This window comes from Microtus oregoni, unplaced genomic scaffold (genome assembly GCF_018167655.1).
Source record: "Microtus oregoni isolate MIOR12 unplaced genomic scaffold, Mior012 000045F_ref0000178, whole genome shotgun sequence".
NCBI lineage: Eukaryota > Metazoa > Chordata > Mammalia > Rodentia > Cricetidae > Microtus > Microtus oregoni.
In genome coordinates, this window is record NW_024543219.1 from 8,136,092 (window position 1) to 8,149,870 (window position 13,779).

A 13,779-nucleotide genomic window follows, 5' to 3' on the forward strand; every position below is an offset into this window, starting at 1 on the left:
CCTTTGCATCCTAGGAGTTGTAGTCCTCCCGCCGCTCGCACCCAACGGCAACCTGAGTGTGTGGACTCTGTTACCCAGAAGGCATTGCACAGCTCCCGAAGCAGGAATTCCTTGGGTAGTCGGACTTGCAATTAGCGGAACTTGTTGGTGTTGCCCTGAAGGCTCATCTGGGCTGCACGCGGCTAGTTGCTAAGCAAAAGAATCTTTGGTCAACTGCCACCTGAGTCAAAGCAACAGGAAGTGAGTACCCCTGTGCCGGAAGCTGATTGAAATCTCTTTTCTCCTTCCCGACTAAGTCAGTTTCTTACTCTAAATTGCCCTTTGCTGGGGCGTGAAAAAGATTAGCCGGGTAAGGACTGCACATTCAGAGATCGTGATCTCTTTCCTGTTCTTCCTAACAATACCTGGGATTGAAGCATTTGGGTAATCCAGACACTGGATGGTCCTAGTAAGACTTCAAGGACCACACCCTAACCTTTTACACAGTTTAAGCATGAGCGGTGGCCCTTGTCCTAGCGTCATCAAGATAATTAAGGCCCATGAGGGACTTGGTTCCGTTTCTTACTTGTAACTTCCTAGGCTTACAGCCCTCAAACTTCTATCTAACTGCAGCCTTGCATCATGCCTCATATTGACAATGATGTGAAACTGGACTTTAAAGATGTCCTGTTGAGGCCCAAACGCAGCACCCTGAAGTCTCGAAGTGAGGTGAGCCAGCTATACTCTTGCTTTTTTAACCTCAGACTTGTGGGGGACCAGGACCAAGAAAACTGTCTGGTTCTAATGTGATACATAAATTTTATGGATGAATGAAATGCTTAATGTCCTGTTGATGTCTATAGGTAGATCTCACAAGGTCCTTCTCATTCCGCAACTCAAAGCAGACATACAATGGCATCCCCATTATTGCTGCCAATATGGATACCGTGGGGACTTTTGAAATGGCAAAGGTTCTTTGTAAGGTGAGACCAATCTTATGTACCATACCCAATGTTACCCCAATAGACTGCAGAAGCATTGCTTTTCTACTCCCATTCTCTGACAACTGACTGAATCCTTGGGCTCACCAATTTTTCCCATTACTAAGGACCCTTTATCACTTCAAAGATCCATTTGAATTAGTGAGGTTCAGAATTTGATTTTGTTCCATTTTTTTGCTTGTTTTTGTTTTTCGAGACAGGGTTTCTGTGTAGCTTTATGAGGCAGCCCTGGAACTCGCTTTGTAGACCAGGCTGGCTTTGAACCCACAAAGATCCACCTGCTCCTGCCTCCCAAGTGCTGGGATTAAAGGTGTGCACCACAACTGCCCGGCCCATTTTCTGATTTATAATCCCCCCAATAAGTTATATACCTTATCAAATTCTTCCAGCACCCACCCAAGTCAACCTAGTCACACACATCTCTTGTCTGCCATTGTTCTGAACATTGAGTGTTCATTGTTTAGTCCAGAAACAAAATACTGTTTATATGTATAATGTCCCAGAGAAAATGGTCTTATTAGTGTTCTTGTATGCCTATTATTCTTTTAATTTTCCCCTGCTTTAAGTCCTAGGTTCCTGGGAGTTTCTGAGATGTACCCCAAATGGATGTTTTTTCTTAAATACAGGTTGTTCCCTTTGAGAGTGGAAGACACTGCTCCTGTCAGTAATGTTGCTTGATTCTGTGCATGTAGCTGAGAAGGTAGATAGTTGCCTGGGCACTTTTGAGAACATAATGTGCTTTGCTAGTAACCCATGTAGCCCTAGTTGATGGGTTGTTTAGCCTGAAGGACTTTCTGATTTTTCTGTCTTTGTAGAATATTTGTTGTGTTTTCTCTTGAGACTGATAATTATGGTGTTTTATTATTTTATCTGTTTATTCCATTTACTGTTAGGAATCCTGCTGTTGTCTATTGTCTGCCTTCTCTGACAGGTAGATTTGGGGGATGGTAAGTCTGTCAAAAGACATGCTGCAAATATGACTCTTACTGGGGACTGGATTTCAATACTGATGAGAAGTGCCACAGAAACAAAAGTTTAGTCAGGCAAAGGTGCCACACACCTTTAATCCCAGCACTCAGGAATTGTTTCTCTGTGACTTGAAAGCCAGCCTGGTCTACAAATCAAGTTCCAGGACTTACAGAGAAACAGAGAAACCCTGTCTTGAAAAACCAAAATTAAACAAACAAAAAATCAAATTCTAGAAAAATAGCCAAGTCTCAGTAATAATAAAAAGTTAGATACTAGCCAACTTTTTCTCAGGGTTGGTATGTGTTGGGTGTTTATTAGGCCAAATATCTCCAAGATCTGCTGACCACCTAGAGCTTTTGTTTGCCAACATGTTGACAGTTGAGTGTTACTGAGAAAGAATACCAGCTTTTAAGCATGTTGCTGGCTGATACATAACCACTTTGGGTTTCTCTGCACTTGCAAGATTTGTGCTCTTCAACCAACTCCTGACTCTTGTCTGGTTTCATGTTTGTGCTTTCAGAAAGCATAAACACCAGCATCCTGTGTCTTCCAAATGCCTTTCTTAGGGGATATTTGCAGTTTTATGAGCCAGAGGTTTTGAGCCTGCTGAGTCAGATTTTTGGTGGTGGTGGTTTTTTGCTGTTTTTATGAGACAGGATTTCTCTGTAGCCCTGGTTGGTGAACTCCAAAGATCTACCTGCCTCTGCCTGAGAGCTGGGATTAAAGGCATGTGACACCACCACTCTGGGAGTCATTATATTATTTTAATTTACCAAGATAGATGAAATTGAACTTTGCATGTTTCTGTTCCTAACATGAAAATCTGCCTTATCTGCAGAGAAGATAAAGTATGGAATAGTATTTTGTTTGCTCTACTGTCTTAAGCCTTTAGCTTTGTGTATGTCTAGAGTCGGAGTACTGCTAGCAAGTAAACCAGGAGAGAGAATTACAGAACTTTTAGTACTGGATCGCCTTAGTGCTAAGTGTAGACAAACACTAGCTCCATCTAGCCTCTTTGTAGTTCTTCCATGTCTGCTACTTGTCCTGCTGTAGCATGTCCCTGTCAGTTTTTTAGGTCACAAGCAATGTCTGTGCTGACAAGTTCAATCCAACCCAGATCACAGTACTTTGATAGGAATGCTTGACAAGTACTAGTTTAGGGCGAAAAGCTAGCCATGCTGGGGTTTGTAGGAAGAACAGTGGTTCAGTCAGCTCAGTGGGGAACTCCTTCACATTCTCTCAAATGCATCATTTCCTCTCCAGACAATATAGATATGTCTAGAAATAGTCTAGTCAAGCTTTTGCCCTTCTGATGGTTCTTTCTCTTCCCCAGTTCTCCCTTTTCACTGCTGTCCATAAGCACTACAGCGTCCACCAGTGGCAAGAGTTTGCTGGCCAGAACCCTGACTGTCTTGAGGTAACACAGGGCCTGCCCTGCTCCCTCACCAGTTTCCTAGGAACCCTCTTTTGACTCTTTAGGAATAACCCCCACTGTTAGTCCCTCCTGACACAGTGCCACAGGCTGATCTAATGTTTTCTCCACAGCATCTAGCCGCCAGCTCTGGCACAGCCGCTGCTGACTTTGAACAGCTGGAACAGATCCTAGACGCTATTCCCCAAGTGAAATACATATGCTTGGATGTGGCTAATGGCTACTCTGAACACTTTGTTCAATTTGTAAAGGATGTACGGAGGCGCTTCCCCCAACACACCATCATGGTATGTGTGTCCCGTCCCCCCCCCCCCCCCCCACACACAAGGTTTCTCTATGTAGCCTTGGCTGCCCTGGAACTCACTCTGTAGACCGGGCTGGCCTCACACTCAGCAATCTGCCTGCCTTCCGAGTGCTGGGATTAAAAGCATGTGCCACCACACTCAGCTAGGTATGTTTATAGTCTCCTCCTCTTTTGACATTCCAACTTGTCCTATCAATATTTGTCCTCTGGGGCACCATGTTTCTGGTCTACATGGTATTGTCATGGTTCAAAGGTTTAGTTGTGTCTTAATCAGTACAGCATCTCTGACCCAGTGACTGACTTCACTTAAACATGATGGAAGTGGGCATGGTGGTACACACCTTTGAAGGCAAAGGCAGGTAGATCTGAGTTGAGGTCAGCCTGGACTACAGAGTGAGTTCCAGGATAGTCAGGGATACAGAGAAACCCTGTCTCGAAAAACCCAACAAAACATGATGGAAGGGGGCTGGAGAGGTGGCTCAGAGGTTAAGATCATTGCCTGCTCTTCCAGAGGTCCTGAGTTCAATTCCCAGCAACCACATGGTGGCTCACAACCATCTGTAATAAGATCTGATGTCCTCTTCTGGCCTGCAGGTTTACATGCAGGCAGAACACTGTACACATAATAAATAATAAAAAAAATTAAAAAAACAACAAAAAAACCATGATGGAACATTTTACACATTGCACATACCTGTGGTACATGTATGTCTCCCTACTGAAATGGACACGTGCTGCAATAATATAAAGTATCATATGAAAGCCTGGTATTGCAACACATAGCCTATAATCCTAGTATTTGGGAGGTAGAGACAGGAATTTTAAGCCCTGAGGTCCCGTCTCAAATTAACAAAAAGTAGCGTATAAAACCATGTTTTATTCCTTTGGAGGCCTGTTAGAAACAACCTACGGCTTCGTTTTCTTCACAGCATTGAAGGGAATGCCCACACTGTCCAAGCAGTTAGGCAGATGGAGGTTTAGCCCACATTTCATTGTCTTGTCTTTTCCTCTGAAGGCAGGGAGCTTCAGGACTGGGAAGTAGTGACCTGGTAGTGAAAGAGGACCACTGTCAGATCTGAGTGGTATTTCTCTGCCATTTTGTCTTCCTGCTGGTTGAACTTACTGCCCTAAAGGTTCTTCTGGACTGTTCTGCCCTAGTTCAATGACACTGGCCAGTTCCCACTATCCTCTACACCAAGTGAAAACAGGATTGTGGAGAGAAAGGCGAGTGGGATCCAGGTCCTCTCACGTTGGGAGGTGCTGTGGAGGGCTCTGGATGCCCTTTATTTGTGAGAGGATGGTTGCAGTCAAGGCATGCCGTATGAGCGCACAGAGCTGCTCTCCACCGCTGACCTTAAGGATGCTCTCTTTCTCTTGTGTCTTAGGCAGGAAATGTGGTAACAGGAGAGATGGTAGAAGAGCTAATCCTCTCTGGGGCTGACATCATCAAAGTGGGAATTGGTCCTGGTAAGCTGGTTCCCTGGGGCCGCTGCCCTATCTACCCCTTTGGTAGTAACCACAGAACGGTTTTCTCACCTGTCACATCCTTCCCAGGCTCTGTTTGTACAACTCGGAAGAAAACTGGAGTGGGGTATCCACAGCTCAGCGCAGTGATGGAGTGTGCAGATGCTGCTCATGGCCTCAGAGGCCATATCATTTCAGTAAGACCCAAGGGCTGGCTGCCTAGCAGCTATGTTTTCTGTGGTGTCGGACCCCAGTAAAGTCCCCGTGAGGAGCTAATTCATGTTCATTTTGATATGGGCAGTTGTGAAGCCTTGAGAAGTCCATGCTCTCTCACAGTGTTTGTTACTTTGTAGGACGGAGGCTGCAGCTGTCCTGGGGATGTGGCAAAGGCTTTTGGTAAGGAGACTGGGAAAGCATAGGAAGAGGATCCTGTAAGTCATCTGAGGGTCTAGAGTCAGGCTAGCAGCAGCTCGGGAGCCCATTCAGTTTCATAATATGAACTAGTGATCCTGAGACCTAAAGTGTCACTTGTGACAAGCTGGCAGAGGAAATCCTGAGATTTTTGGACAATGCAGGTATCTGAGCCCTATACTCAACCTACAAAATCACCTGAGGAAAAAAACCTGCAAATCTCCATCTTTCTGTTTCCCAGGTGATCCTTAAAATTGGAGAGCTATCTTCTTGGGACTAGAGTCACACTCAGCTGGGGAGCAATAAAATGAAATCACCAGAAGATAGGAATGCAGAAACAAACCAGCCAGGGAACATCCAGGTCTTTAAAAATCTCGAGGAAGTTAGTCCTAATGGGTAGCAGAGGCAAGGGCAGAGCAGTCCCAAGGCACTATGGATCAGCTGTGCAAACAGACCCAAGATGTTGGTTCACAGAACTGACTGACACAGCTGCTTTTGAAGGTGGCTATATGGGTACTTTGGCCTTTTTTCCAACTCCTTGACTTTGGCAGGGGCAGGGGCTGACTTTGTGATGCTGGGTGGCATGCTGGCTGGGCACAGTGAATCAGGTGGTGAACTCATTGAAAGGGACGGCAACAAGTACAAGCTCTTCTATGGAATGAGTTCTGAAATGGCCATGAAGAAATATTCGGGAGGTGTGGCTGAGTACAGGTATGTATGAAGGCTAGTGTGCGTGTTGGTGAATATGGCTAAGGAAGATCGTGTCATGCCTCCTGGGAAATTTAGGGTACCATTCTTGGGAGAAAAATGGTAAAGGGGTTATAAATGTTAGAGACAAATGAGTCACTGGGCTTAAGAAATTCTGGACAAATAGGTAATAAAAGTTTTTCTTTTTCAAGGGCCTCAGAGGGAAGGACAGTAGAAGTTCCTTTTAAAGGGGATGTGGAACATACTATTCGCGACATCCTAGGAGGCATCCGGTCTACATGCACATATGTAGGCGCTGCTAAACTGAAGGAGTTGAGTCGGAGAACTACCTTTATCCGAGTCACCCAGCAAGTGAATCCAATCTTCAGTGATTCTCGATAACCTGACAAGTCTACTTTCCCAAGGCCAACACTCTGCCACTGGGGCCTTAAGGATTTCTCTCTCATTCCAGCTACCGTGGCTTAATTCAGCTCCTGTCACCTCACTCCTGAGTGCTCCTGTAGTCACTGCGTTTCCTGCACACACAGAATGCTAAGGGAACTCACTGGGGAGGAGGCAAAAAAGAAGACATGAGATCAACAAATGGGAATCCAGGGACAGCATTCTGAAGACTAGGAGGAAAAGATGCTGGCTGATACATAAATGGCAAGCCTTGGTCTGGAAAAAGAAGGCTTTTGGAATCATGTTAATTGGCTTCATTAAATGAGATCATCAAATAAACAGCTTAGAAGTACTTTAATAAAGAGATGCTGGGCTATTGGCACAGCTGGTATCTAAACACCCTCCTAGGTGGAGTATGGGATCAATATCAGTGAGTGTTATTCTCATGAAGCACCCACACGCTAGTGTCACCTGTCCCAAATAACTTGGTAGCATGAACATTTGCAGAACAAATTCTGCCATTAGAGAATGTTAACAGAACAAGCACTCATAATTTATTTCTAGGCTCTCAACCCTGGTAACCCATCCAGATAAATCAGAACAACCCTTTCAAAGCAAGGAAATATGGGAAGGGCTTCAACCAGCTCTAGGGAAGCCAGTTATGTTCCTGAGGAATGACCTACATAGAAGGATGTCTTAATTCCCCTTCAAGACATTGTAACACATTCAAATTTTAATTTTCAAGCATTACAAAGCTTCAGCAATGTAGCCAGGCAGCTCGGCTCTGGGCTTCCTTTTCATTCCCACTAGACTGCACACAGAGCTGCAGAGGTTGATGGGCAGAGTGCGAGGGGCCTTCCAGAACCATTACCGGACCCTAGAATTGGCTATCTTGTCAGGAACGAAAAGGCAGGACTCAGGCATGTATTCACAAAACATGGGGATAAAGGTGCCATACTTTGTCTTCTGATAGTTTTTCAGAGACTCCTATAGAGAAGGAAGCACAGTTCCTAGAACCGGAACCCCTAAAGTGGACGTTTGTCTTGCTCTGCCCACCCTCAGCCTTCTGTTTCTTCCTACTCACCTTTCTTTCCCTCTGGTTATTTTCTTCCTCATCAGAGTCCAAAACCCTGTCCCCTATGGTAATAACAGAGTCACACAGAGACGGAGACTGCACTGCCACTGCAGGAGAGAAACCAAATTAAAACCAAAACCATTTACTTGCTCTGGAGACCAAGCTGGTCTCAAACCCACAGAGCTCCACCTGTCTCCACCTCCCACATGCTGGGATTAAAGGCGTGTGCCACCACTGCCCAGCCCAAAACCATTCTTTTAGGTGAATACAGGCCCTGAAAATTCCCAAGAAAAGGCTGTCCACTCGAATCTTGAGTCAGCCCACTAACCTGGTTTCTTGGGTCTAGGAGGTGATAATGACAGTCTCAGAGGATCCATGTAGCAATTCACAGAGTTCCTGAGGTGGGAACAAGGGAAAGGTAGGTGAAGAAGGAAAGTAGGCAAAGAATGGGTTCCTAAGTAAGAAGAAGCAAGCCTTACTCCATTTGGTCTGCAGCAGGTATGTCAGGGAGGCTCTCTTCTGGAGCCCTTTTCCCCGTGGTCTGAGATGCAGTCTTGGATTTCCCAGTGGAGACTGTTTTTGTACCCACAGAACCCACTGTGTCCACTCCATGCTCTTCCCTGCTTTTCCAGTTAGATGTATTTTGGGCTGTTAAGTCCATATTCCTAAAGGGGAACAGCATGACTGTAGGCCGCTCTTTATGACATCCCTTTGCAGATGTCCACTGTGATCGCAATTTTCGCTTCCCTAGAGGGGCCAGGTTAAAGCGGCTGCCAGCTAAATGTTCTGGGTGCTCCCGTGAAGCTGGCTGGTGAAGGCCAGGCTTAGCTTTAGGCAGAGGACTGTGGAGTGCTGGTTCTGCTTGCTGATGAGGACTCTGTTCCACGGGTTCTGTCATATTCACTGAGCCAGAAGCAGAGCTCTCTGAAAGATAAAATAAGATGCCTTATAAAATCAGAAATAGGTTAATTAACTCAGTCAGGTTTGTGTCTCAGCTCCACATAACTTCTAATCAGCTGACTCAGGTTTGGTCAAGGTAAACACTAACCCCCTAGTTATCTCCATGGTTCCCTTACCTGGAAATGGCCATCCCATATCCACACCATACTGGCGCAAAGCAACAGAAGAGGCGACAAAACAGTCAGGCTGAAGCCAACTTAGGGCATCCTGAAGCTGTGGGCAAAGTGACAGATATGAGGGCCACGGCTCTCAGAAAGGCTACCCCACACTCTGCCCTCATGGGGTTTTGTCTCAACAACCTCTTGTGCCTTGACTGTAGGCAGTGCTTTTTCTAGCTGACACAAGTATTCAAACAACAGCTTTTCCAAGGCAACCAGAAAGGGTTCCCCATAGTCTTGTTTGAGTTCCTATATGTGGGAAAGAGAAACAGATTATATGAGTTTTAGAGAAAACAGGAATCACATAAAATCCTCCAAGCCAGCCATTCTCACCGGCAGGCTCGAGGCCAGATCCCCAGCCTTTGACAGCTGCTTCACTTGCAGGAGAAAGTTCTCCCGGGCTTCCAAAATTTTCCTATCGTGCCTTTTCTGTTGAGGAGAGGGAAAACAGAAAAATTAGGAGGAGAGGGTGTCACCAGGACCCAGGGGCTATGGTTGCATCACGCCTCGTGAGTATGGCCTATCGAGGGATTACTCACAGTTGCAGGGTCCAGTGGTTCTGCTCTGAACTTTGGGAAGTGATGATCCAGGGCCTTCAGGACCTGGACCCAGGGTTGCTCCTGCAGGATCAACTCCACCACCACCTGTACACGGTACTGGGCTCAGAATTCCTACCCTTCTTCAACCGATCTTTATCCCAACCAGTCGGCCTTCCTCAGGTCCTCGCATCCCGCCCCTCTAGGTTCTACTCTAGTACCTTGGCTTTTAGGCCTATACACAGCCGTTCGTGGTGTCGGTAGCAAACCAAGCCGGGAGCGGCTGCGCGCAGGAACTGCAGAAACTCTACCACTCTGGGGAAGTGCTCCACGCGACGTTGGCGGACGACCTGCCAGCTGGCGGCGGCAGCAAACCGCAGAGACGCGGGACCCACCCCCGGAGGTGGCGCCATGGCCCGCGGGCGCCCTTTCCTCCGCGCCCCTCTCGCCCCGCCCAGGCTTCCCGGCCTCTCCCGCTGGCCGAGCTTCGGTTCTCTCGTCGGCAGCGGAGGCTCGGCGGACTGGCTTGGATCCCTGCAGCAAAGCACCGAAATTCTGGCGTCCCCCTCTCGGGCGGTAATTAAGTGTCCGACCCAGCCCAGACCGCTAAGCTCAAAACGCGGGTACTTTGCGGAACTCGCGGGTGCGTCACTTCCGCCTGAGCGCTCAGCTTTCCCGCCTCGGAAGAGGCCACGCGGGGATCTGTGACGTCAGTGAGGGCGCCTGGCCTGGAAACGACGGCTCTCTCGCCCCTCTCTTCCTCTTCTCACTAGGAAGCGGGGTTCCTGTGACCCCCAACCGCCCGAACCGGCGCCCGGGAAGCCTTTCCTGGGTCGCAGGGATCTCCCAGAGAGAACTCGGCCGTTCCCTTCGCGGAACAGAAGAGGGTGCTCGCGTTTAAGAAAACCAAATACAGGACTGGAGCCGGGCTCCGCCGCCGAGTGCTCGCCCTTCCGCGGTGACTCGCCAGCCCCCCAATGGGTCCGACGCAGCGGGAAATGCCACACTGCTAGCCAGGGTCTCCCTGGGCGGCAGGATTACAGCCGCTTTGTTCTTCTCTGTGCCAGATCATTGCTGTCTAGTGTAGCTTCGAATATTTAAAGTTTCCTTTTCCAAGTTTCTTTGGGCGCTAACTTGATTGAGCCCTTTAGTGAATTGACTGTTGTACTTGTCCAACTCCTTGTCATAGTTCCTGGTGCCTCTTTTTTTGTTTGTTTTGTTTTTCGAGACAGGATTTCTCTGTATACTGTACTGGCTGTCCTGAAACTTGCCCTGTAACCAGACTGGCCTCGAACTCTCTGAAATCTGCCTGCCTCTGCCTCCCAAATGCTGGGATTAAAGGCGTGCGCCACCACCGCCTGACTCCTAGTGCCTCTTACTGCCATCCTCAAAGACAGGAACGGGCACACTGTACACTCTTACTTTGTTGATTGAATTCATTACCTGCCTTGCCCACCTTACAGGCTTTTCAGGTAACCTGCCCAGACTCAAGGCTCACACGTTGCGTCTGTCCATTCTCCAGTTGTGTTCTGAGCTTAGCCAGACCTAGTACCAACGTACACATTGGGTGTTAAAGTTGGCGTTCATTTTTTTTCATCCTTTTTCTCTCATTTTTATGCAAATCTGAATTTCTACCTATATAATTTTCATATTTTTATTAAGAATTTTCCTCATAGGGTATGATGTTGCACACCCGTAGATCCCAGCGTGAGGGAGATGAGGGCAGGCACCTTGTGAGGAGTTCAGAGGCCAACTGTGCTACATGTAAGACAACTTGTGTCTATAACTGCTACAAGTTGCAAGACGTTCCCAGCCTTCAAAAAAAAAAAAAATCTAACATCTTGCAGGCAGCTCTGCTGGTGACACATTTCCTTGATTATTGTTTGAGAAAGTATTTCACTTTGGAAGAGAATTTCTCTGAATACAGTTACAGATTGGTGGGCTTTCCCCCTACTTTTTAGTACCGTAACTGTTTCCCTCCCTATTGCGGGCACGGTTCTGAGTGGAAGTCCATTCTAGCTATCCATTCTCTTTAAATCTAAGAAACTGATTTCCTTTTTAAAATTAGTGTATATTAATTTCATTCTTTTGAGATTTTTTTAAATCTATTTTTATTTAATGTGTGCCAGTGTTTGGCCTGACTGTGTGTCTGTGTACTATGTGTATGCAGTGCCCACAAGGGCAGACAAGGATATTAGTTAGGTCCCCTGGGACCAGAGGTACAGATGGTTGTGAGCCACCATGTGGGTGCTTGAAACTGAACCTCTGTCCTCTGCCAGACCAGTCAGTGCTCTTAACTGCTGAGCTGTTCCTCCAGCCCCTTGATTTAATTCTCTTTTTAAATTATTTATTCATTTTTATTTCGTGTGATTGGTGTTTTGCCTACATGTATGTCTGTGTGAGGGTGGATCCTCTGGAACTGGCATTACAGATAGTTGTGAGCTGCCATGTTGATGCTGGGAATTGAACCTGGGTCCTCTGGAAGAGCAGCCAGGGCTCTTAATTGCTGAGCTTTCTCTCCAGCTCCCTTTAATTTCTTTTTTTAAAAATTTATTTATTTCTATTTTATGTATGAGTTAATTTAATTCTTTTTGTTTGTTTGTTTCTCTGTGTAACAGTCCTGGCTGTTCTGGAATTTGCTCTGTAGACCAGGCTGACTTCAAATTTACAGAGATCCGCTTGCCTCTGCCTCCCAAGTGCTGGGATAAAAGACGTGCACCATCACTGCCTGGCCAAGTTAATTTAATTCTTAACATTGATGGTCAATAGACAATATTCCCTGGCCCACTTTTATCCTCTATTTCCTGCTTGTTTCAGTATTTTTTTCTTTGTATGTGTGTGTGCAGTTTGAGCATCATTTAGCTCTGTTTGCATTTAGCTCTGCTTTCTCTTTGGAGTTCTGGATCTGTGTTTATATCCATCACTCTTTTGGGGCACTTCTCAGTCATTGCTTCAAACACCTCATTCTCTGTTCTCTGTGAATATGTGCTGCATGAATTTTTCCTGGGGAGATGAAACATCATCTCTTTATCCCAAATAGGACAGCAATGACAGACCAAAGTAATAATTCTATCCAAGTCTAGTTTGGCGAATTGGTGGGTTTTTACTCACAGGAATGACACCCAAACAGCACGTCACCAAAAAGACTCTTCCTGGCATGAAGGACAACTCTTCCACAGCTATGTAGAGGGAGTCTCTTTTCAGTTAACCTCCTATGTTCTATACTGTCATCTCCAAAGACCACACTCAGCTGTGGCAGAATTCGCACAGCTAAGAGGGAGGCACAGGAGAGCGTGGCCAGACTCTCAGGTGAGAACAAAGGCACTCAGGACTCTTCCCACCCCTCCATTCCCTGGAGGAATGCGAACAGCCAACCTATGGCTCTTATGGCAAGCCACTCTAGTTAAAATGGCGATGGCTGTTCTCAGAGGACAGCATTTCACACTCGTATGCTATACCTTTGTAGTCCGACACTTCTTGGGTAGTACATCTTTTTCACTTTTGTTTATTGTTTGCATTCATTTTGGAAACATATTAGCTTATTAGCTTTTTAGACAAGTTCTTTTTTTTTTTTTTTCCTTTTTGGAGATAGGGTTTCTTTGAATATCAGCCCTAGGTATCCTGAAACTAACTCTGTAAACCAGGCTGACCTCAAACTCACAGAGAACCACCTGCCTCTGCCTCCCAAGTGCTGTGATTAAAGGTGTGCACCACCATCACCAGGCTTAGCCAGTTCATTCATATATATATATATATATATATATGAATATATATATATATATATATATATATAGCCTCAAACTTGCTATGAGCCAAGGATGTCCTTGAACTTTACCTCCTGCCCTTACCTTCCAAGTGCTGAGATTACAATATTCACCAGCACTCTTGACGTTGGTGGTGCTGGTGGTTTATGCATGCTGGGTAAGTGCTCATCCACCTGAGCTACATCCCAAGCCCTAGTTTTGGATATTTCCATTGACAGCTGTTTTTTTCACACTCAGTGGTGGTCCAGTCAGTTGAGGAGACTAGGCACTCTCTGTTCCTGTAACAGTGCTGTTTCCTTTGGTTATTTCTTAGAATTTCCTCTCTCTGTTCATATTCCTTGTCCACATTTCCTGTTAGAGGTCAGAGTACACTGGCCACAGTTTTAGTTTTGAGTATAATAATTCCACTATGTCTCCCGCATCTGAGACTGGTTCTGATGCTTTGTCTGCCAAGTCAAACATTGTGTGTGTGTTTCGCTTTTCTCTTAGTGTTCCAGATAATTTTCTGTGGAACTTAAGATGTGTGAATTAAACAAACTGAGGAAATCAGTCTTTAGTGTAAGGTTTTTGTGTTTATTTGGCCAGAGGTTAGGCTCTGTTTACTGTCCACTGTAGCTGTAGATGTTACAGACTAAAA

At 46.1% G+C, this 13,779-nt stretch overlaps 2 protein-coding genes across 5 annotated transcripts; one reads left to right on the top strand and one right to left on the bottom strand.

The window, feature by feature from the left end:
• Positions 1-78: 78 nt before the first annotated feature.
• Gmpr2 (guanosine monophosphate reductase 2) lies at positions 79-6,988 on the top strand. Of its 2 annotated transcripts, XM_041633918.1 has the most exons (11): positions 79-240; positions 613-708; positions 843-962; positions 3,283-3,366; positions 3,495-3,668; positions 5,071-5,152; positions 5,240-5,346; positions 5,503-5,545; positions 6,112-6,271; positions 6,460-6,619; positions 6,720-6,988. In XM_041633918.1, the coding sequence occupies exons 2-11, from the start codon at positions 622-624 to the stop codon at positions 6,801-6,803; spliced, it is 1,101 nt and encodes a 366-aa protein (XP_041489852.1). In that variant the 5' UTR covers positions 79-240; positions 613-621; the 3' UTR covers positions 6,804-6,988. The 2 variants fall into 2 exon arrangements, with proteins under 2 accessions (XP_041489852.1, XP_041489853.1); XM_041633919.1 differs by having other exon boundaries at positions 6,460-6,988.
• Tinf2 (TERF1 interacting nuclear factor 2) lies at positions 4,536-10,014 on the bottom strand. 3 transcript variants are annotated; one of them, XR_005972525.1, is made up of 10 exons: positions 9,600-10,014; positions 9,382-9,486; positions 9,176-9,271; positions 8,984-9,091; positions 8,801-8,897; positions 8,204-8,648; positions 8,053-8,120; positions 7,734-7,831; positions 5,222-5,554; positions 4,536-4,731 (listed from the first exon to the last, which is right to left on the bottom strand). XR_005972525.1 is itself a non-coding variant. In XM_041633916.1 (9 exons), exons 1-9 carry the CDS (start codon positions 9,789-9,791, stop codon positions 4,711-4,713), a joined length of 1,230 nt encoding a protein of 409 aa, XP_041489850.1. In that variant the 5' UTR covers positions 9,792-10,014; the 3' UTR covers positions 4,538-4,710. The 3 variants fall into 3 exon arrangements, 2 of the variants coding, with proteins under 2 accessions (XP_041489850.1, XP_041489849.1); XM_041633916.1 differs by lacking the exon at positions 5,222-5,554 and having other exon boundaries at positions 4,538-4,731; XM_041633915.1 differs by lacking the exons at positions 4,536-4,731; positions 5,222-5,554 and adding an exon at positions 7,032-7,636.
• Between the last annotated feature and the right edge of the window lie 3,765 nt (positions 10,015-13,779).

Bases quoted from the DNA above. Each gene is read 5' to 3' on its own strand.
- Gmpr2 (XM_041633918.1), top strand. From the start codon at position 622: ATGCCTCATATTGACAATGATGTGAAACTGGACTTTAAAGATGTCCTG. The intron at 3,367-3,494 runs GTAACACAGGGC...TTTTCTCCACAG, and splicing joins AGAACCCTGACTGTCTTGAG to CATCTAGCCGCCAGCTCTGG. The intron at 5,347-5,502 runs GTAAGACCCAAG...GTTACTTTGTAG, and splicing joins TCAGAGGCCATATCATTTCA to GACGGAGGCTGCAGCTGTCC.
- Tinf2 (XM_041633915.1), bottom strand. From the start codon at position 9,791: ATGGCGCCACCTCCGGGGGTGGGTCCCGCGTCTCTGCGGTTTGCTGCC. The intron at 9,272-9,381 runs GTGAGTAATCCC...TCTCCTCAACAG, and splicing joins AACCACTGGACCCTGCAACT to AAAAGGCACGATAGGAAAAT. The intron at 8,649-8,800 runs GTAAGGGAACCA...TTTATCTTTCAG, and splicing joins TATGGGATGGCCATTTCCAG to AGAGCTCTGCTTCTGGCTCA.